Source organism: Takifugu rubripes, chromosome 16, assembly GCF_901000725.2.
Source record: "Takifugu rubripes chromosome 16, fTakRub1.2, whole genome shotgun sequence".
NCBI classification, from domain to species: Eukaryota; Metazoa; Chordata; class Actinopteri; order Tetraodontiformes; family Tetraodontidae; genus Takifugu; species Takifugu rubripes.
Window position 1 is genome coordinate 11,153,783 of NC_042300.1, and position 21,838 is coordinate 11,175,620.

The 21,838-nt window shown below is 44.9% G+C and overlaps 2 protein-coding genes across 2 annotated transcripts; both read right to left on the reverse strand.

The window, feature by feature from the left end:
- Positions 1-238: 238 nt before the first annotated feature.
- ppp2r5a (protein phosphatase 2, regulatory subunit B', alpha isoform) lies at positions 239-15,501 on the reverse strand. Its single transcript, XM_003971847.3, has 13 exons — positions 14,507-15,501; positions 8,515-8,711; positions 5,900-6,001; positions 5,712-5,804; positions 4,072-4,202; positions 3,435-3,494; positions 3,023-3,131; positions 2,685-2,738; positions 2,491-2,541; positions 2,290-2,409; positions 2,008-2,135; positions 1,182-1,283; positions 239-991 (listed from the first exon to the last, which is right to left on the reverse strand). Exons 1-13 carry the CDS (start codon positions 14,652-14,654, stop codon positions 748-750), a joined length of 1,539 nt encoding a protein of 512 aa, XP_003971896.1. The 5' UTR covers positions 14,655-15,501; the 3' UTR covers positions 239-747.
- Positions 14,730-21,670, reverse strand: dtl (denticleless E3 ubiquitin protein ligase homolog (Drosophila)). Its single transcript, XM_011612215.2, has 15 exons — positions 21,478-21,670; positions 20,910-21,047; positions 20,716-20,808; positions 20,552-20,613; positions 19,690-19,810; positions 19,460-19,525; positions 19,226-19,341; positions 19,059-19,132; positions 18,839-18,945; positions 18,648-18,752; positions 18,153-18,265; positions 17,978-18,067; positions 17,782-17,905; positions 17,021-17,643; positions 14,730-16,561 (listed from the first exon to the last, which is right to left on the reverse strand). The coding sequence occupies exons 1-15, from the start codon at positions 21,599-21,601 to the stop codon at positions 16,496-16,498; spliced, it is 2,022 nt and encodes a 673-aa protein (XP_011610517.2). The 5' UTR covers positions 21,602-21,670; the 3' UTR covers positions 14,730-16,495.
- Positions 21,671-21,838: the final 168 nt, after the last annotated feature.

A 21,838-nucleotide genomic window follows, 5' to 3' on the forward strand; every position in this document is an offset into this window, starting at 1 on the left:
GTAAAAAAAAAAAAATTCCACTAGACGTCTTTTCAAAAATGTGTGTTGTGCTCTATATTTCATTCTGTAGCTGGCTAGAATCACGTGTCTGTGGATTGAATGGAACAATAAAATCAGCTTCTCTACCTGGTTTCCCTCTTCTAGATGCTGGATGAACGTGCTACACCCGACGCATAAATCCGGTGTCTGTAATATGACACTAATGGAGGCTCAGACAGTCATCTCAGTCCACATCAGATCATTTTTAGGTCTCCTTTAATTTTCCTTTATTTATCTAAGCACCTCGCGGCCTCTAGCCCCTCCGATCTGCTCCCGCTCTGTCCGCGATGTGAACATTAAATATCTACACAATGGTGGTCCCATCTGCCACACAAACTTCAATAAGGTCCAGCGTTTACAGCCACAGGAGATAGCATATTTAAATAATGCTTATCTAAATAGCTATTGGGCTTGTACAGTCAGAAAATTAAGTCTTTTCATTTCCTCCCCTTGGATCATAAAAGGAATAAAACCAAACACTGTTTTCAGTTAAGAATCTAAATGTGAGAGGGTATAGCTTTGCTCAGACAGACAATAGATTTATCATACATTTTGCACTAGAACATCCAAAAATAATTTGAAGATGAAATATTCTTCTTCCTGCCAAAGCAATGCTGGAGTTTTAGGCCACTCTAAGAAGCTTTAATAGTCTTGCTGAGTGCAATACGTCTCTCTGTGGGTGAGGGAATAAAACGCTGACGCCTGCTGTCATTTGGCACAGGGACTCTCGCCGGCTACCGCGCTGCCGTCGGGCCGATCGGCGTCTCTGTCCACGGCGGCAGCAGGCGGGCACCTCTCCTGTGTGCCGCTGTCGTTGTTATTACTGTTGTTGCTGTTGTTCTGCGCGCTCAGAAGTCGGTGACTGTTGTTCTGGAACAGTGTGGAGCCGTCCAGCTTCAGCTCCTCCAGCTTCTTCCACAGCTCGTCCCTCTCCTGCTCCTTCTTCTTCTCCCTGTCCAGGTCACAGTTCACACATAAACACTGACCGCACACTGATCCTCAGCAGGGCTCACACAATCACAGGACAGGCCTGACATTTGAAAACGCGTGCTGCCGTCCCACCGCTAGGTGTCACTGTTTGCCGAATAACGAGAGTGAAAGTGTGACGTGTGCAGTTGGACAGTGGGTCCAGTGTCCCTCACCGCTGCCTGTCTGCTTTGTAGGAGGACGTCAGCCCGTCGAACAGCGTGCAGTTCATCTCCATCAACGTCTTCAGCACGTTGTAGACCAGAGCGACGATGGTCCTGCGAAACAGCGGGAGACAATTAGGTGATGAAAATCAAGCCTGAATACAAACAAATTAGTAAATGATGGGAAAACCCTCAAAGGCCAATAATTGTTCATACAAACACAGCGCATTCATGTCTAGCATGATTAAATTAGGTAAATAACCTAAAAGTATCTAGTTGAATGTTATTAGCCTGCCTGCATTAGAGGTCTATTTAAAAAACACCAAATGTAGGCCTAGTATTTCCCTGAAACACACACACACACACACACACACACGCACACACACACACACACACACACACACACAGTTGTCACTAAACACCCACACAGCATACGTGAATATCACTGGACATACACAAAGTGTAGCATAATAAAACAAAAAGAAACTTATTCTACAGTAATTCTTGACTTTTATTTACACCACAGCCGGTGACTGCAGACGTTTACAGAATGATAAATGTCCAGGTCACCTGCACGTCCCGTGCGACAGGATCCTTCCATCAACCCATTAGGATCACTATTAAAGGTTTTATATTTTCTTTAAATGAACAAAAGGGTTCAGTCCTGTTTGAAATGCTGCGGGAGCAGAATTGTGTGTCACGAATCTGGATTTCCTGATTTAAATGTGTGAACTGGGTCAAATCTGTGGCAACGCCCCGACGTAGTTTGTGTGTTGAAACCAAGAAATCAAAGCAATTTAGCAAGTCAAACATACCGCCTGAACCAAAAGGTACTCACGGGTTCCAGTGTTCTTTAGAGATCCTGTACAGGCTCCCAAACATAATCGGAAGGATCTTGTCAATGTTCTCCTCGATGAGGCTGAGTATGTACTCATTATTCCAGAAGTACAGAGCTCTTTCTGCAACCTACCAGAAAAGTGACACTGCTGACATGAAGAAGTCCAACCAATAATAGACACTTTGAATTCTTCAGTCACAGTAATAGGAAACAAAGTCCTTCGTTCCAGCACTCTAACGAGAACCACCTAGAAGTGGTGTGATGGGTGTGTCATGTGAGTACCTGAAAATGTGGACTGCCCACACATTTAGAGATCTGCTTAAACAGCGGCTCCTGGATTTTCTTGAACTGCGACGGCTCGATGACGTCGAGAATCTCCTCGATTTCCCCCAGGAACATGACCTAACGATAAGCAAAGCGATGCGAGAGGCAGAGTGAGGAGCGGCTCGCTGATGCATAGCGTAGCGACAGATGGAAGATTACCTCTTTCTGACTGCAGGTTTTAGGCCAAAACTTAAGAAGCCCGCGGATCACCTGCACAGATGACAGGAAGTCCATTTTAAACCTTGCTGCAGTGTTTCTGTGGGTGGCTCTCAGCAGTATTTCTATACACCATATACAAATTTAGAGCTTGAGGCCCTGTGCTTTGAGTAGGAGTGATAAAGAAAAACAAATACCGGCTCAGTGAGCGTAGGATCCTTCTCAAGAAACTGAACGACACAGTAGGCTAGCTGAGGAAGAAGAAAATATAAAAGGTGTGAATATTGTGCAAAGGACATCAATTCATTTTTAATATATACTGTACTTGACATAAAAATATACAAATATACTAAAAACTGATCCACATTAACCGCTGAACTGGTGCATTTCCCCCTGAACGCCACCAGGGGCGCCAGAGCACAGGCGATAAATGTAAATATCTCCTCAGGGCTCTATTTTCTGTGTCAAATGTTCAGTGCAGCTTCAGAGCTAATCTCAAGCGTGTGTAAATGACAGTAAAGAGCATTCCACATACCTGTGCGTGAAAAAGGGACAGAGATTTAGCCGTGTGTAACGGAATGAGCACCTTCATGAGGAACTGCTTGTGCTCTGCCTTCAGAGGCAACGCGAACCCGTTAATGATACTGCAAACAGACAACAAACACGACAGGGAGAGACAAAACTAAATCAAAGAGCACAAATCGATGATGCCGAGATCAGATTCTATGGTTCCCAAGTCAGGCAGGCCTCATGAACACGTGACATGTTGAGAGCCGAGTAAAGCAAAGGAAGTTTTACACAGAAAAACACATCAATTACTCCCGTTAGATTTTGCCTTGAAGGAATAAGATTGTTTTTAATGACTTCAAAATGGAAGCAGGATGTGACTTGATACGTCTAATAGAAAATCCGGACCGTCGGGCCCAAACGATCCAAGCGTTTCTCACCTTCCCAGGATTTCCAGCAGCTCAGCCACGCCGTTGAAGTGCTCGGTTTCATAAATGAACCTGCGGCGGAAGAGAAACGCTTAAAAAGGTGAACTCAAAGCTTTTCATTCAAACCGCAGCCGTGCCTCAAAGCTTTGCTGCGCTGCTTTGGGAATCTAAGTCGTTTCCCATCCGCCTCATGTCCTAACAGTTTCCTGTTTCCGCCAACGGGAAGCTCTCACTCAGGGATAACTGCCGTCCACCGGTGCCTTCACTGACCGCTCGTTTAAGCGCCATTTACGCTGGTGAGGTGACAGTAATTGACTGCACCGATTTAACGAGGAGCATTATTCATCTCCTTTGTTTGGTCGGTGTCGCCACGCACATGTGGTTTGTGGCGCCTGACAACCGTGGTGCTATTTTTACCCTGGGTGACAGATGGCCAAAGTGGGCGCACCGTTTTGCCACCTTGCCTGTTGGAAATGACATCGAGAGCCCCTCCTCGCCATTTCACCTAAAGCCCACTGAACATCTGAGGCCTCCGTGTTCGCCATCCTCCGGGTTTGCTAACAACAGCTGTTCACTCCAGACTGTAATAACTATTCTGAACTCTTTATTAAAGTCTACATGTGAAGCAGATGTCAATGATTTTGCTCACCGCAAGAAAATGTTGTTGATCTGCTTCCTGATGAAGGCCCGCAGCCCCAGGAACTTTCCGTATATCCGATGCAGAATGGTCTTGAGAAAATCCCTCTCTCTTGGGTCCTCGCTGTCAAACAGCTCCAGCAGCTGAAAATAAGAGAAAAGAGGAATGATAATGGATTGGAGCTTCTTTTCATGTCTTCACAGCTAACTGCCACAGTAAGTGAACACAGCAGGGTCAACTAAAGGTTATTTTAAAGCAGTGAATCAAAAAAAAGGCACCGTAACAGCAGGTAATTATCAGAGATTTCAGTTAAAATTGCGAGAACAGACATTAATACATAAAACACATCTTAGGTTACAAAGAGACCCTTTTTTTCCTTCAAAATATTTGGATTTTCACTTGTCGTAGCTCTATGGATCAGTGAAGATGTGCTGTATAGAAAAAAGTGATGTGCTGACGACTGTGGCTGGTAGTTCCCAGAATATCCCAGCATCTAAGAAGTCGAACGGGCTTCTTAAATAAACTGGACAAGAGAAGAAAGTAAGTAACAAACACATCACACAGACATTATCATGTGGATTTTAGACCCATGAAAAAGGTTATTGACTAAGTATTTATAGATATTCCTCAACAAAAAAAGTCTTTAAAGGCAGCAGAGAAAAAAAAATAATCAGAGATTCCGACTTTATTCGCAGGGAGATAAAGGAGCAACAATCGCAACCATGTGAGCGCAGCAACAGCTCTCAGCTAGCATGGCGGTGAAGCTAACCACAGGTTTTATTTCCCGCACGGCCTCAGGTTCCACCTGACACTGGTGTGACAACGCAGCCCGTTGGCACTTGGTTCAGCTGCACTTTCAGTTGATTTTATTTCAGGGAAAACAATTTTAGATCCTGACTACCGAGAGTTACTAACCAGATTCACAAAACTTGTGTCCCGACGTACAGACGGACATTCGGGTTGGTGTTTAGGGTGTAAACACCAGATCACTGGCAGAAATACGCTGGCATTAAGAGTCCAGTGGTAATCCTAAAACCACCTTAAAGGCACCTCAGCCCTGTGTCCAACCACATGTTCTGCTCGTTGCTCCACGTGGAGCTGTTGAAGTGTGTCGGAGGCTGTTTTCTGCCTGGGCTGCTGGTCTGGCAGCAGCAGTCAGGATGAGCATTACTAAAGCATGTCATTATAGATAATAGATGTACCAGGAAAATAACCCCAAGGCGAAATCATTCAGACACAAGCTGTTTGTAGATGTACATAAAATGGGAGCTTTTGTGTCTGCATCTCATTCTGCGGCTACAGTCCTCTGGACCTGAGGAGTAAGCAGGAGCATACAGCTATTTAAAGCTCTCCTACGACACACTCGCATCATGGAAAGTTGGTTCAGGCACCTCAGATGCGGCCCAGCCAACATTCCAGGTCCTGTGGTCCACCATTAACAGCATCAGTGTGGCTTCTCAAGAGAGAACTGCAGTTAGCAGAGAGGCAGCCCGGCTCCTGCACACCCAAAACACCCCATGATGTGCTGGGAAAGAAACCTCAGCTATTCTCTGGCCCACTTTTTCTTTTTCCCCCCTGTGTTACCCATTTTAAAGGGGCGGAGCTTTCTCCTTTGATAACCAAACTTGGCGATAAAACAAGAAGACACAAACCTGCAAAACAAATTTCTGATCAATGTAGCGCTTGGCGATGCTGGGCTGGAAGTCTGGATTCTCTAGAAAGCGTAGAAGAAACTCGTAGACCAGCTGGAAGACAGAGCAAATTCCATCTTTAAACAGATGTAAACACGTTTTACACAACCAATGTGCACAATGGTGGAGGAGTGGAAGAGGATGAATACTTGAATATGAGGCCAGGAGGCCTCTAGGGTAGGTTCATCCTCCTCTGGGTCAAAATCCGGGTTTTCACTTGGTGGAAGAGTCCGGAATATGTTGGTGGTGATCTGAATGAGGGAGGAAAAATGATTACCATTTCATACACAAAACAAGCTCACTTGGGAGTGAGCTCTTAATGGCTGTTTTATTATCGTGGCTGTAAGCCTGCCATCATACCCCCAAGGGGCAGAAAATGAGCATCAGTGACTAATGCTGCAGCTTGGCTCTCTTAAATCCTGATTTTTGCTCTCAGAAACAAGATACTATTGGTTCGATTCTTCCCATGCCCTTGTGCTGTGTGGGCACGCGTGTGTTTAAAGAGTGTAAAAACTCAAAAGTGTAAAAGATAATGTGCAAGCTTGCTTCTCCAGATCCCGTGGCTTGATTTATTGGGAAAAGCTGATGTTGGTGGGGCTTTAATTATTGGCCTGGAAAAGAGAATTTGACATTCTGAGCGTTTTCTAATAGATTAAAACTGGCATCTGAAGGCTACAAGCTGGCTGCAGTTGTCTGACCACGCTATTATTTAACTGTTGATCTTTACCGCTGCCTCCAAAACCCATTAGAGGTCCTTCATTAGTCCCCTTTTAACATTCTATGCCAAAGACAATCACTGAACACGGGTGCCCGCCGCCTCCACCCCACTGTTATTTTTAGCAGGGGTAAATTTGAGTGTGGCACAGAGCTGCAGGGAGCTGGAAAATCTGGTATTATGTGGCTGGATGAATGCTGAAGTGATAAAGACAACATCAAATTACTTATTGGCATCTGGAAACATCCAAATGACCGCAACAGATTAAGGTAGCGAGGATATTTAAAACCTGTCAGAGGCCCAAATACTGACAGAGCGGCGCTCTGCAGGGCGCTATCTGAGCTGGCTGCAAGTGCAATGAGGGAAGCCCGGGAAGACGGTGCAGGCCTGGACCCCCACTAGTGCAAAGTGACATCTCGAGAAGAGAAAGCGGAATGAAACTTGGATACTCGGACCTTCGACGGGTGTCAAATGCAAACGCTCGTCTTTGAATCAAATGTTGACAGCAGATGTTCAGCCCCCCTCCCCCGAACAACAGATGACTTTGCTTTATTTTCTAGCGCGGTGCTGTTGTAGGCTGTTCTCTTCAAGCTTGACTGAGCTGTTCAGAAATGCCCGTCAGCTCAACACTGCTGTTCTACGCTGGCGTCCGCTTGTTTGTGCATTTCCTGTGATTTTAGAGAAGTCTGAGCCCAAAGTGCGGCTGTACTGACGTGAAAAGGAAAAGAAAACAACTGTGTGATGTTCAAACCTGCAGCCTCCGACACCTCCACTCCATCGGTTAACGACAACCGACCCGCTGAACTGCCTTTTCCTGACAAATACAAAGTGATTCCCTCTTCCAGGGGACTGTCTGTTTGTGCTAAAGGGCCCAGAGAGGACAGGATGTGAGGCTGAATGTAAATCATCCGCACACACCCGCAGACGCACGTGGGAGCTGTTCCGTTTACATTAAGGCTTCGCGTCTCTCTGGCAAAATGAGACAAATAAAAGGCAAAAATTTATATCTGGAAGTAATTAATTTACTCTCTAGTGAAGAAAAAAGCTATTTAACAGAATTCGTATAGGAAAGTCACGCATGTCCTCCGTGACCCCGATGAGGAAGACATTCCCCAAACCCAAACCTTCGGTGGATGGGTCGACCTTTCACCTCCTGCTCATCACGTGAGGCCAAGACCAGAATATCTAAAAGAGCTTTTAAGCAGCCTCCACTGCACTTAAGGTCACCAGATCACCTAACGAACGCCTGTTTAGTCTCTTTCAAATTCAACATTTAAAAGGTTTAAATTAAGCTGACTGCAGGTTTTGGTTACTGGATGGAAATAGCTGACACAAGCGGCACAGGCGATAACACTGGTGACCTAACCTGTTGGGTGTGGTGCAACAGGCAAGTAGCAACACAAAACACCCGCCCTCCCCAAGAGAAAGGCCCGAAAGGCTGCTGAAATAGCCTGAAGTCAAAGATTCAAAGCTCCATTCGGCATTTGGCGGCATAAATCAACAGCTATCCCAATACTGTTTTAAGGTCCCAACGGAGCCAATATGGCCGTCGTTTATCAGCCAGCCATCTCGGCAAGCTCCGAGAAGCGTGACCACAACTGCGGCTGCAAATGTAGCAGAAAATCAATCCTGGCTCTGACATGCAAGAAGTCCACACAGATGCTTTGAGGAACGGCTGCACGTGCGAATGAGGGGTAAAAGGAGCTCTGGTGACCCGTTTTAACTGCCACATGCCATCGTCTACCCAAACCGAGTATTGATCTGAATCAACTTTAGTAATAAAAAGGTCATGAGTTATTAGATTCCACGGGAGGCCTGAGGGCAACTGTGGATGTGCTCCTCTCCACCGGCGAAGATCTGCTGTGAATCACCGCTGTACTGTAGTAGTGACTGTTGTGTGCTAAATGTTGTCCGTGAGTCATTCAAACACCGTGGGAGGCTGTTGGGGGCAGTTGCACCATCACTACAAATACACAGCATCAAAGATGCCCTACGCTGGGTTTCAAAGCGGCTGCCTCTCCACTAGGCTAGAACAGCGAGCGTGCTCACCATGTCGGTGATCTCCGGGTATGCAGACTCCACCAGCACGCCTCTGTTGGTAGAGACATAGTCCACAAGTTCATTGAGCGTGGCCCTCTTGATCTCCTTGCTCTTCAGGTCTGTGACCGAGTCCAGGAAGTCAAAGATGACGCAGCATTGCTGGAGTTTCTGGGTGAACAGTTCCTGCTGTTCTGTAGAGGGGGCATCTGGAAGGACACAAGCCAAAGCATTCAAGTCAAAAACCTCCTTCTGCACTTTCTATGGTGACATGATGTGAATGATATAAATTAGAGACCAGTTGATGCATTAAGCCTTTCGGGGTGTAGTCCCAACACAGCAGTGCACACACGGTACCGCAGCACCTTCTTAGAGAGTTGTGCATCTATTATGACTTCCTACCAATGATCTTATCGCACACCTGTCCCGGACGCCCAGCAGCTCGGTCATTTTCAGCTTTGATTGTGAAGCCTTGTACAGATTAGACAGAGTGCGTCCGGGGTTGTTAGAGCTGTCAAACCTGACCCCAGCAAAGCTATAAAAAGCCCGTAGCAGCCATTCAGAAATGCAATGACACACCATCTGATGCTAAACACCATGTTCAGGGATGTTCTATTCCCAGGCAGCGGAACCCATCACTGAAGACACAGGATCCTCTCTGTAAAGCTGGTAACAGAAGGCCACGCTATGACTGCTCCAAAGGTCAAAAGGTTTTGCAAATATAGACGTGTATAGACGTCCATGCTCAGAGGACAGGACAGTTAGCCAGACTTTAGTTAGTGACGTATTGTGTTGGTAAAACAGACAGAGAGGAGAGAGATGAGGGGATGTATCTCATCCAGTGATGTTCTGCACCTACTAAAACTTACCCAGAATGCACCAGTACGGGACAGGGATGATGTCTGCGTAAGAGCAACGTCCATAAAACCCTACAACACATTTCTATCATCACGTTCAAAATGGCGGGTTATGAAACTGTTCATCTGAGAGACTGTAGAAATCAGATGAGCTTTAAAAGCAGACAAAGCGCTTTCAACAGCAGAAGCATTTGGAAACTAACAAACCAGCACTTATTTTTAACACTCAAAAGGTCTTTTTGATAACGAGTGACTCGCAGGCTTCTGCAAAAGTCTCAGAATATGCTGCGGGTTTGTCTTCGGGATCAGAATCACAGCAGCTGATGTGTTCAGGGTGAATAACAACAAACCCCCGAAACTGCTGTAGGTAGCTCAAACATTTAGTCACAGCCTGTCCTCCCGTTTCATTTCATACCCGCGGAGAAGGTTTTTATCCCACCCATCGGCGTCGTTTCCAAATCTACACATATTTAGAGTGATGAAATAAATCAAATTTCAACATTAAAACAATGCAATCTGCTGTCAATAGCAGTCCAAACACAAAAAAGGAGTAAGATACAGCATTATAGGTACGCTTTGCCCATTTAAGTAGTGAAGTAAAATTCACTAACTTTTTAAGTAATTTAAAAATGTTGCGTAGCGGCAGGGGGCAGCTCGTAAAACCAACCAACAAGCTTTGTCACCAGGTGAAGCAAGAAGAACTTCACACGCATCAACAATTCCTGGAACTATAGGACAAGCACCTCAAGTACCAAAACAAAGGAAAGAAAGTATGCAGGTCATGTGACCACCGAACTGTGACAGATTATTGGTGCACTGGAGCTCTAGCGTGGCCCTTTGAGAGCGGTACAAAGTGTGTAGTAGTTTAGTCACACTGTTGTCTTTAGCCGTTTATGCTGGAGTTGAACACGGACACTGATGTGTGTGCTAATTCTGCAAACATGTGCGATGTTTTGAGGCAGCGAGTGACAAAAAAATAGGAGTGACTGTGGACCAAATATGACGGTTAATACATGACTAGCATAAGAGTGAGAAGGTCAGGCCGTAGCTGCTAAACTGGTTAGATAAGAGGAGCAACACATGTATAGCATTAGCTGCCCATTTGTTTGGAGTGCACATTAAAATGATGCTGGCAAAATACATCAGAACCCCAACCAAACAATTAGGAAATGACTGGAACAGTTTATACGTGAAATAGTGAATGCAAAGTACAAATAAGGGCCCTGTAACTCAGATGTTCAGGGATTGATATGAACTGTGATAGCGAGGGAGGGAGGACATGTTTGCAGAACAAATAAGACATTAAGAAGGTAAAGAAAAGGGAAGGAAAGAGAAAACACGCAACTCTAAAGTCTCTTAGCGTTCACTTTAAAGTTTTAGTGCGAGCATGCGCGCGCGGAACACAACACGCGGTCAACACATGGGTTTTAGCGACATCTGTAAGCGTGTTGCTGATTAAGAGCAAAACATCTACACAAGCCTGCGTGAAAACAGACGTAAAACCTCGAGCTCAGGCCTAAAATGGGCGGTAACCTCGTGGAGCTGCGGAAGTAGTTTCATAAATAACAATCATCCTGCGCGACTGAGAGTATTAGAACTACGCAGTGGATTCAGGAGTATTAATCCCCTGAAACACGAGCCACCGGCGGCCTTTCACTTACACCGCCTCTGTGTGCTCTTCTCCCATTTGAACATTTGCTGCACTCTCTGAGAAAGCAGTATGTCAGGTGATCTGCCCAAAGGGGGGGGTCGGGACGGTGCTGCAATAACCCTCGCAAGGCCCAAGGCTGCCACCGTCCTACCCGCACCTCACTCAAAGATCTCAGCACATCTGCCTGCCGAGTTTAAGCTTGCACTTCGGAGGCAAAGGGAAGCTAAACATGAGGTTTTATGCTCCGAAATGTCAACATTAGTCTTGCATTAATGCTGGTTTCCCATTCCTAAAAGGAACAAAGAGCAACTTGATGAGAAAACGACACATCATACATGTTTTTGGATGTTCTTTCTCACCGTGTCATTGTTGTACAAGGAAAAGCCAGAGGTGAGAGCACATTATAAAACTATAACATTATATAAGGCATCATTAAGAAAGAAAAACTGTGTTTTCAAAGCAGATTGTTTAAGAATTGTTGTGTGTGAAGACAATATGTTGATACCACACAGGCACTGTTTACCTTCGTATGAAACACAGACATGAGGAAATTATAGATATTACACCGAACCGTGTGTGTTTTCTCCTTGTGAGCGTCGGCCTTGGTTACAGATGCTTATTATGAGAAGGTGCCTGGTGCAACCTGTCTTCAGATGGCAGACGGTGCAATTACAGTGGATGCAGCAGGTTTGGATACAAAGCTGGAGGTAGACTGAAGCCTGCCGGAGGCCATGGTCACGGCTGACATCAGCAGGCAGATGGTGACCAACGCCGCCTGCGTTACATCACTAAATCTTTACCCCCTTTTTTGATGGAAACTTATTTATTGATTGCATGCTGGCAAATGCGGTGGAAACAACCTCTGGCACACAGTCGTTACACCAATGCAACTGACAGGTTTTCCATGAACACACAGTGGGGGGGCATCAAGGTTGGTCAAAACTGGCTAAAAGTCCAAGCCGTTATGGTTGCACGTTGAATAGATTTGGATTTTTCGCTCCTCAAACAAGTCAAAACATCATGTAAAAATAAAACAGGCTGTCCAAGAAATACTGAAATAGACCGTTAGCAGAGGACTTTAGGGGGTGGAACAAGTCGTGTCCACGAAAATCAATACGTTTTAGGCTAAATGATGACTTCACCAGCACCAACTCGGGTGCAGCTTTATTTAACGGAGAAATGTAGTGCAGTAAAGAAAAGCATAAACGAGTTAAAACACTTTACTCTCAGGCTTCAGGTTACCACGGCAACAAGGGTGATGGCTGCGTGACTCATCTTTCGTGTCTATCACGGGGAGCGAGCTATAAGCACTCTCACCTCTCCACAAATGCACGTTTCCCTGCCTGCACTTTTAAAACCAGAGACGATTCCTTGCTAAAAACAGACGAAACAGAGGATTAAACACCTGCACACGCGGCGCATCCAGAATGCAACGGCTGCTAGGACGAGTAGGAATCGAGCAAAGGTGCCGCCGGAAGCACAAGCTAATGAATAGATAGTCTGACCATTGAACAATTGGAGCCCAATCACAGCACAAAGCAGTTTATCATGGTGGAGCGATCTGGGGGGGACCTTTTTTGGGGGTTGGGGGGACCAACATTATAGCATATGTGTGTTTCCAGAATTCTAACTATAGTAAATGACACACCCTGTGTGCCATCTTAAAATGCACATGTGCATAACTTGAGGCATGTTTGGTATGATGGGCAATTATTACCCTGTCCACGGTCCAGTGGGAACGACAATAAAGGATTAACTAGAAACCACTGGTTACTGTAGGTTCTGTTTAACTTGAGATTTAACCTACGATTTCTGCTCCCCCTCACCGTCTATATAGAGGAGCTATATTTTAGTGTTTTCACGGACACAGATGCCCCTAAAGCTATATGTGTCGGACTTTAATTGAGCGGTTTTCTGCCAGCAACTCTTTCACAGTCAACACTTGAGTGTTGCCAATAATAACTTACGACTCTCTCACTCGCTCACACACACACAGACTTCCAAGCAATGAAATGAACAACTTGGGAAGAGTCTTTAAACATGTCCTACGATGTGAGACACTCAGCCATTTTGGGAAATAATGCTGCCCAAAACAAACCAACCACACGCTCCAAATACATATTTCAGATAGTTCCCTGCTTAGAACCTTGTAAATGGGGCGGCCATCGTGCTGAATCATTTTACCTCACCTCGTTCTAGGCAACTTGACCAGGCAAGTCTTGTAAGTTCAACTTTGCCCTCCATTAAATGGAGGCGGCGAAGCCATGTGTTGACTTGTTGCTGTGTGATTTATCAGTTTAAAAAGGAAATAACCTCATGACCATACCAAGAACAGAGATGAATAATACTATCTTAATGAGCATGGTGGACTATTCTGGCATCTTAGCTAAACAAGAACAACGCTGTCAATCGATACAACAGCTTTTAATGTACGAGGTAAAACAGTTTGTGTAAACATGCTGCATGAGTACACAATGGAAAAACACACCGTTGTGTTTGCTGACTAAATACACACAGCATCCACAAATGTACCACTGGTTACTGAAAGACAACCAACAACAGGTGTCTAGTACGGTGGAAGTTTTGGTGAAGCCATTTCTTTTTCAAGAATTTGGCAGGTTTGGAAGGGGCGAAGCACTTCAGAGCCAGACACGATGCGGGGCAAGCGTGCGCACCGTTGCTGCTGGGCTGAGACACGTTCCACCGGCCTTACGCGGGATACGAGGAGCCCAACGGACGGACGGATGGTCGGTCGACAAAACGCACGGCCTAATTCACAAGAGGGGAAAACCTCCAGCGGAGAAGTGTGTGGCCTGCCAACAGTCGTCACTCACATTATCCCACACACTCCTGGTTTACTTGATGTTTCTCTGGGCTGTGTGTACTCAAAAGCTCACTCGAGGCTGGTGACATACTTTCATTGTGCAATCTTCCGCACACACCTCCCCAGTGCACAGGCTGGCCCCAAACCTGCTGCTGGCTTTAGTTTTGTTTTGACCAACACAGAATGTTTAAGAGGGAAGGAAGCGGCTCGGTGCTGAAATAAATAAAAAGCATGTTACGTGATTGAAATAACGCATCTCAGTCCTTCTCCAGCATCTCCAAAAGGCTCCTCGCCCTCAGATCATTCCATTTTTGCTTTTCCCACTAGTATCACCTCTTTGTAAGCCCGTGTAGAAACTGAAATACTGTTATAGTTGCACACTTGAAAGACAATGAAAAGGAAATTCCACTATTGACAAAACTCCGGAGGTTGCGCTGCTGCAGCCTTGATATTTGGGCATCAGTTTGTGTTGAAATAACCAGAGGGACTGAACGGAGATGCGTCCATATTTTGCAGGTTGGTTCACGCAAATGCATGAAATATTTGCCGTTTTGGAGCACAAATCACGCACGCTTGGACCAAATGCTGCTTATGCACAGTCTGAATACTCATTCCACCCTCGTCACAATGGTCTATTTTAAGCAGCAGACACCTTCATCCTCTTAAGCCTACCTTTGAGCTGCGGTAGCGGCGAAAGCTCAACTGGGGCGCTCTGTGTGCGGTACTGGGAAGAGCCTTGGGATTTTCTCTGCTTCTGGGCCTTCCTCATGGACTTTCTGGTAAACCCGTCCACTTTCTCCGATGCGGAGATGGCCGACATTTTGATGCTCAAAGTGCCGAAGACTTCAGATGAGCTAATATATCCCCCAGGATAGATTCAAGGTTTCCTCTTCGGGTCGCATCAACACCAAAACACGAAGCCAGCTGCGCGTCTCGGAGCTCGGCTCTGGTCCAAGTCCTTTATTGCTCTGGATTTTCCGACATGGTCACACGATGCTGGTGTCCAAAATGTGGATTGTTATAGGAATGTTCGTTCCCACAGGCGCGTCAAATCTCTTTAAAACCAACCGACCTGCAGCTCATGGCGTTGCCAGTAGTATAAAGCGAGCTTATTTGAGCGATGTAAAAGGCCACCACTCAGCACCTAGATGTGTTTGCTGGACCTGTTGCAAAGTAAACGAGAGGCATGCTCACGATAAATCAATTAGCAGCGTCGGCTAATGCGCGTAGCTAGTTGGTTAAAATGTCCCGACAGTAAATTACAGCGCAACTCTGACCCATTGTTAAAGTTGAACAGCTGCAAAAAAGGGGGAAAAAAAAAATCCCCTCAGTTTCTTGGTCAAGTTTCTGTCGCTCCTCCTTTAAACGCCAAGTCCTTGCCTTCCGACGCTGCTTCGGGATCCTCGCCTCCCTTCGCCGTGGAGTTTGATCAAATAATTACGACGAAGTTTAATGTCGCCCGAAAGGGAAACATTTAAAAGTTTGCCGACGATCCGCCGTTACTCGGCCACGCTCCTCGACTTCCAAACAGCGTCGCATGCGTTCACGGCGCCTTTTTTAAAACGAGCAGTCATTTGTAGAAGTAATTACTGGACGCCGTGCGGCCGTTTATTCCACCGAGGCGCAGACATTTCGCTTCATCTCCGTCTGACTTGACGGTTCAGTGAGACTCCGCGGCCTGACAGTGTTGCGTCATTGACTGACGTCTGTAACAGCCAATCACAGGCCGAGGCGACCCACGCGTTAAACTTCTTTCAGCCAATCAGGAGACGCTGAAAACGGGACTAGTGAACGGGACACGTGAAAACAAATGCCGGAAGGCAGCAGAGTCGCAACATAACTTTAGGTCAAACCGGGATCCGACTTTTGTAAGGAAATAAAAAAGAAAAATGCGGGTAAATGTGGGGTATGCTCATTTGGAAACCTGTGTTTCTTCTACCAAAGCTTAGGAAGAAAAAAAACAACTGTTTACAGCTTTAAGTGTATTAATGGCTTTCACCTGAAGGGCAAAAGTCCACACAGAGACGTTGCTACTGATAAAGATAAACTTTGAGACCAGTAAAGTAAATGGTTATGAATTTTACTCTCTTTTGTGCCATTAACCAAAACAACTGAAATGTTGCAATACCATGCAAACACCAGACCACAGTAACATTTTGTCAGTTAAATACAAAGCAATGATTCACAATACAATGGTTATTCTGTACATATGAAAACAACTAAAGCATTTGGCCAAGACACTTTAAAAAAAAAAAAAAAGAACATAGGAAGGAAGCATTACATCTCAGACGTCATAAAAATGCTCAAATATGTGGATCCGAGTTCTAATTGTTGCTCCGGAAACTGTCCTTTATATTAGACTGATTGAGGCAACAAATCAGAGCTGCTGTGGCTTAAAAAGACAAAAACATGCATTTTAAGTGTTGCGCACATTTTGTACCCAACACCAGCAAACTGTGTAGGCGGCAAATGCAAAAACTGTTTTAATGATTCTGCCTCCTGGGACGGGAAAACAAAGGAAATTAATACTCAGACAGTTTTCATTTTTGACAGGCCAGAGTTGTGTACTTTTGTCTGGCATTTCTTTCAGGAAGGGGGGGGATTATTGGCAGGTGGAAGAAGAACAAGTCAAAAATATAATAATAAGAATGACATAACTGATTACTCCAGAGGTCTTCTTTTGAAATACATTGAGATCTTCTTCATGTTCTGAGGGGAGCGCGTGGTCTGCAAAAAAAGATCAAATCCACATCAAGATTCAAGATAATGGCTCGGAAAATTGCAGGTCATGCCATAGTAAACAACTGTGCATTGGGGTCATTTTAAAAACTCCTGCAGTGAGTCCTAGTGAAGATAGTTGAGCTAGAATTTCCAGCCTGGAAACATTCCGTGCATTTCAAACGGACCATTGATGCAGAGGAGAAACGGGTAATTACCTCAGTCACCACAGGAGAAGTCGTGAATGTGTTCTCTATTGCCTGTGTCTTTCATAATAATTTTGAATGTTGTTTTGGATTCAATTTGATTTGCAGTGTGGTTATAATACTATGAGTGTGCGTGTTTTGCTTTTTGAGAAATAAAATTACCCTGTTGCCTAAATAGGGACAGTAAGAATTTTTAAACACATGGTGCTACTCCAAAGAAAAAAGTCTGTTTTTTATAGAAAGTCCATATTTTTGTACGTACTGGTGAAGCAGGAGCCTTTCCCTCCATTTTCTTTGAGGCACTGGGGCTGCAGGGTGTACCCGGACCTTGACCTTTCCTCATGTTCTGGGCCATCGCTGACAACCAGTCACTTTGCTTTGGAGAGAAATTCTCCTTTCCATTCTGTCTGAACGGTGCCTGTTTTTTATCCTTGGTGTCACAATCGACGTGGACCTGACTCTTTTGATCAGGGCAGCAGAGTTCAGGCAGGGTCCGACTTCTCTTGGCTGCGGGGTAAAGGTCGGTGACACCGTCGCATTGGTCCGCTCCGCAGCAGCGATCGGCTGCAGGTACAACGGTCTCCAGCCTGCGCTTGACCCGTCTTTCTGTGGGAAAACTGTTGCCTGCCAAACACAGCACCTGACGCTGGGGAGGGCTGCCCTGGCTGGGAGACCCTGGGCTTGGTGATAGCCATTGTTTGATAGAGGATGGTGTTTTCTGGTGAACAGCCGCCTTCTTAGAAGGTACAGGTGAGGTGGTACTGGAGGACTGAGGCAGAGCAGCACCACTGGGAGCACAGGCAGCAAGCTGGGGAGATGCTACGCCGCCATGACTCTCCGTCCTCTGGGACTTGGCAGGGGTTGTTTCAGCCTTCACTAAAACGCCTTTACAGAACCAGAAGTGCATGTTAGTTTATCGCAATCGCACATCTTACGTCATACAATACAAGTTAAAAACAGGAAGTGTAGTATAGCCAGGTTAGTCAGGTTATAGTCAGGTTATTTAATGGTGGCACAGCTTACTTGGAGGAGACGTTGGCTGCGCCCAGCCCACCAGGTTAGCCTGACCAACAGATGACTGTTCTCCATCCGTTTCTCGGTGAAGCCTCCAGATCCGCACCGTGTGGTCATCAGAACAGGAAGCGATCTAGCAGCAGAGCAGCGGAGGTTATGCTGAAGGTGATCTCCATGAATGAACCGTGCAGGGTCGTACACATACCTTTGTGAAATCTGTAGGGCACCACACAACAGAAGTCACTTCTTCGCTGTGGCCTTGGAGTGTCATGGGGGGATGCTTGGGGTCAGCAATCTGCAATGCAAACATTTTCAATACGAATGGGTGAAATACAATGATTATTTTATTTGCTAAAAAAAAAAAAAAACACAGGACATACCTTCCAGATATATGTGTGATTGTCGCTTGAACCGCTAGCCAGGAACTGGTCATCTGGGCTAATAGTGGATTTTATATAGAATGAGGAGTTCTGGTGACCACTGAAAACTGACACTGTGGAGGAACATTAAGCAGCATGATTATGATCCATTATAATCCAGCGACAAAAGAATAAATAAAGAATGTTTGTATAAAATGCCTGAACAAGACATTAAATGCCAAGAATACTTCAATATTGTGAGACTTTTAGGATTCAAAATGCCTATCTGACTTCCAGTCCAAGAGTATTAGGCCAGATTAGGCGCAGATTGTTTGGCCAATACGAGATCCACGACTTTCACAGACCAAAAACGCTGACTTAAAGGGTGCTTTAATACATCTGTGTTACCCGTCCTATAGTAAAACTAACAAACATAATTTGCCTGTAGTTCCAGCTGTTGATGCACTGGCAAAGATGTCAGATGTGTACAGCAGCCAGAGGGGAGTCCTCCCTTACCTGGCGACGTTTTAACCCCGCTCACATTGAACATGTAGATATTATCATCAGTACAATTACAGATGATGTTGGATCTCGTAGAGTCCAGGACAAGTCCAGAGTAACCTAAAAGAAATGCATAAACAGATGTTATTTATAACTTACTGTTAGTGTGTGGGTTCTACATGATGTCCAGGATTGTCAATACTAACCGAGCCGCATGCGTGTGCAAGATCCTGGGTAAGGGTATATCTGCAGTGGGACAGGGTCATGATAGTGCGCAGTGTAGCTCTTCCTCAGATCCCACAGCTTAATCACTCTGTTTGAAACATATGAAACAAAATGAACGATGGCGCATACCTGTTTACCCTGCGCGTAACATTTCATGTTGCCATTCTGAATTTCTGAATGTGAAAAGCAATGGATCCTCACCCGTCGACCGCTCCGGAGGAGATAAGGGTGTGCTGATCCTGAAACAGAACGACGGTGACGCTCTGCAGGGTATCCTGCAAGTTTAACGTGCTTGTTAAAAATCAGCTTCTACCACGTTGTAGTATTTTTTGGGGGGGGGAAAAAGGGCAGCGACTGAAGAAACTCACCACACTGGGGGCCATGCCGCGTGAAATGCTCCGTCTTTTCTTTGCTTTAGCTGAGGGGTTTGTCTCAGCCTTGTTGTGAGCGCCGCTGATCTGCTTGACCTGTCTGTAGTAACCATCTATGAGGAAACATAAAGCGGTCACAAATGTTTGGAAGTTTTCAGAATGTAAAAACTGGGGGTGTCTATACCCTTAAAAATCCCCCAATTCTGCTCTAATTCAGTGTTAAATAGATACCTTTTTTGCTGCATCTGGTATCCCAAACCATAATATTCCCATCTCTTGCCCCAGTACAAAACACAGCTGTTAAATGAGACAGAACTTATAATGAGAATCAACCAGGCAATGTTTTTCATAAATACAAATAGCTGCTTGTATTTATTAAAACCTGACTTTTTTTTCTATCTTGTAAACAATGTATGCTTTTACCCTTAAAACATGTAGAGTCTGTGGAGGCGATATGTTACCTTTTTCCTCAGGTGTGAATGCCACAGATTTGAGGCTACAGAGGTGACCCTTGAAGCTGCCTAGCAGCTCCCCTGACTTTACATCCCACAATCTAGCCATCTGATCACCTGCAGCAGTCACCTAAATAAAGAAGAAAAAACATTTACAGGCGCTGAAATTATGAGTGCAAGATGGCAACAACATAAATGCCACATTAAAACAGTACAGATTGTATCTGTTCCGTGCATTATTAATTCACCCCTTACTATTCTGCTTTTTGTCTTTTGTTTGTATCCAAGTGCCAAGATAAAGTCAAATTTCTCCTTTTCTACACGCTCCAAAGACAGTTAATTAGATGATACAAGCAACATTTCATTTTGATTCTTAGGCAGGCTTTTAAGTCTTAAACACTACTACTTTACATATTAAATGTTACCAATGTGGGGGCCTTAAGCAGCTCCTTCAGCAGCAGACTGTTACACCCACAGTGTAAAAGGGAGCGTTACCGCAGGTCATTTATCCCAACTGCCGTCAGATTGTTCAACATTCACAATTCTTAATGTAGCACCAATAACCCAGGGTTGGCATATTTGCACTAACTAATCATCCTACCTCTGGAATGTCTTATTTGCACATCTTATTTGCACCTTCATTTTTCTTCACACTGTCCGACACTCCTTTTGTACATAATTTTTAATTTCTGTATATACTGCATAATGTACATAATATAAGAGTCTTTTTTTTTTCTTTTACTACTTTTCTGTATTGTACACCACGGGCTACCGCTGTAACGTGTAATTTCACAGATGTGGGATCAACAAAGTTTTTTATCCATATCCTTATCCAATATGAAGGTATTATGAGATAATGAATGATACTTACTAACTGAGCCTCTCCTGGTACCCAGGCAATATCAAACACAGCATTCTCATGAGCCAGCCATTCTGCAGACATGTTCAGCCTCTCAGCTTCTGATACTTCCCAAATGTGGACACAGACAGCATACTGTACATATATATCTATAGAAAAACAGCTTCTGCACATACCTTTAAGTAGAGGGCTTTCACAACGGTCTGTGTTGTAGATGCGAACGATCCCTTCTTCATTGGCTGCTGCAAGAACATTCTGCAGATTCTGGGCTGTTGAGAGATGGGAGGAGATGGGACGCATCAGTTTAGATTGATAAAAAGCAACAGCTAAAGTCTCCTTCATCTGGAGATTGTGTGGGATAAATGATTACCAGAGGAGAAAGCCAGCCCAAATGGTGGCACAGAGTCTCCCAGGTTGCCGTAGGAAACGTGTTCATCCTGCCGGATGCACTTGTAGCCTCCTAGGAGAGAGGTCAAGGGATACTGGTGCCAGGTATCTGCAGAGAGAGCTGGCAATTTTGCACAAAATGTACAAAAAAATGATTTAATCTTATTTGGACAGATATTATTAAACACACATTTAAAGTTTTAATATACTGGTACAACTGCCAGTCAACCAGGATTTTTGCTGTTTTAGCAGTTACTCCAAAATAACACTGAAAGTACTGCATTCAGTGTGGTTTATCTAACTTATCCAGCCATACTGTTTCAGCCATTTGCAAACGAATGATGTCTTTGGTGATCTAGTGATCCAGTCTGACTAGTTTTTTTCTTTCTAAAAGCTGTTTCTCATTGATTTTTTTGTAGCTCGTTAAAAAATTTCAGACATGAAACATGAAGATTAAGTTATATCCATCGTAATTCTGAGCTAATAAGGGCGATCTGCACGGAACAACAACGAAACCTCCCCAATATTCCCGAACCCATTTGATTTCTCACCATTCTGTCTCCGGCTGCCCACTCCCCGCTCAACAATAGATCGGAAAAGCATCCCAGGTCTCCGGCAGCAAAACTGTTTTGTTTTTGAGGAACACTGAGCAGTAAGCCCCTTCTTTCGGCACATTACAGTTGCTTTGCTTTCCCGCGTACAGATCCTCTTAACGCACGGACTGAATTACGCGCTAAAGTTGCGTTCCACGCCACCATTGGCTGCAGGCGACCACTTCCTGTGTAACACTGACCCAATTTCCGGCCGTTGTCTGATCCTTTCAAAACAAACTGTTCTCACGTCGAAGGCGTTGACGGAGAACACGCTCCAACGCACTCACTCTCGTCAATACGTATTTATTAGGATCGGAGA

What these genes read in the sequence shown, in the direction of transcription:
- dtl (XM_011612215.2), bottom strand. Translation starts at nt 21,601, where the DNA reads ATGTGCCGAAAGAAGGGGCTTACTGCTCAGTGTTCCTCAAAAACAAAA. An exon ending in TGGGCTGGCTTTCTCCTCTG is followed by an intron (nt 20,809 to 20,909) that starts GTAATCATTTAT and finishes ATCTCTCAACAG; the next exon opens with CCCAGAATCTGCAGAATGTT. An exon ending in TACCAGGAGAGGCTCAGTTA is followed by an intron (nt 19,811 to 20,551) that starts GTAAGTATCATT and finishes TTCTTTATTTAG; the next exon opens with GTGACTGCTGCAGGTGATCA.
- ppp2r5a (XM_003971847.3), bottom strand. Translation starts at nt 14,654, where the DNA reads ATGTCGGCCATCTCCGCATCGGAGAAAGTGGACGGGTTTACCAGAAAG. An exon ending in ATCAGAAATTTGTTTTGCAG is followed by an intron (nt 4,203 to 5,711) that starts GTTTGTGTCTTC and finishes TCTTATTTTCAG; the next exon opens with CTGCTGGAGCTGTTTGACAG. An exon ending in AAACCTGCAGTCAGAAAGAG is followed by an intron (nt 2,410 to 2,490) that starts GTAATCTTCCAT and finishes GCTTATCGTTAG; the next exon opens with GTCATGTTCCTGGGGGAAAT.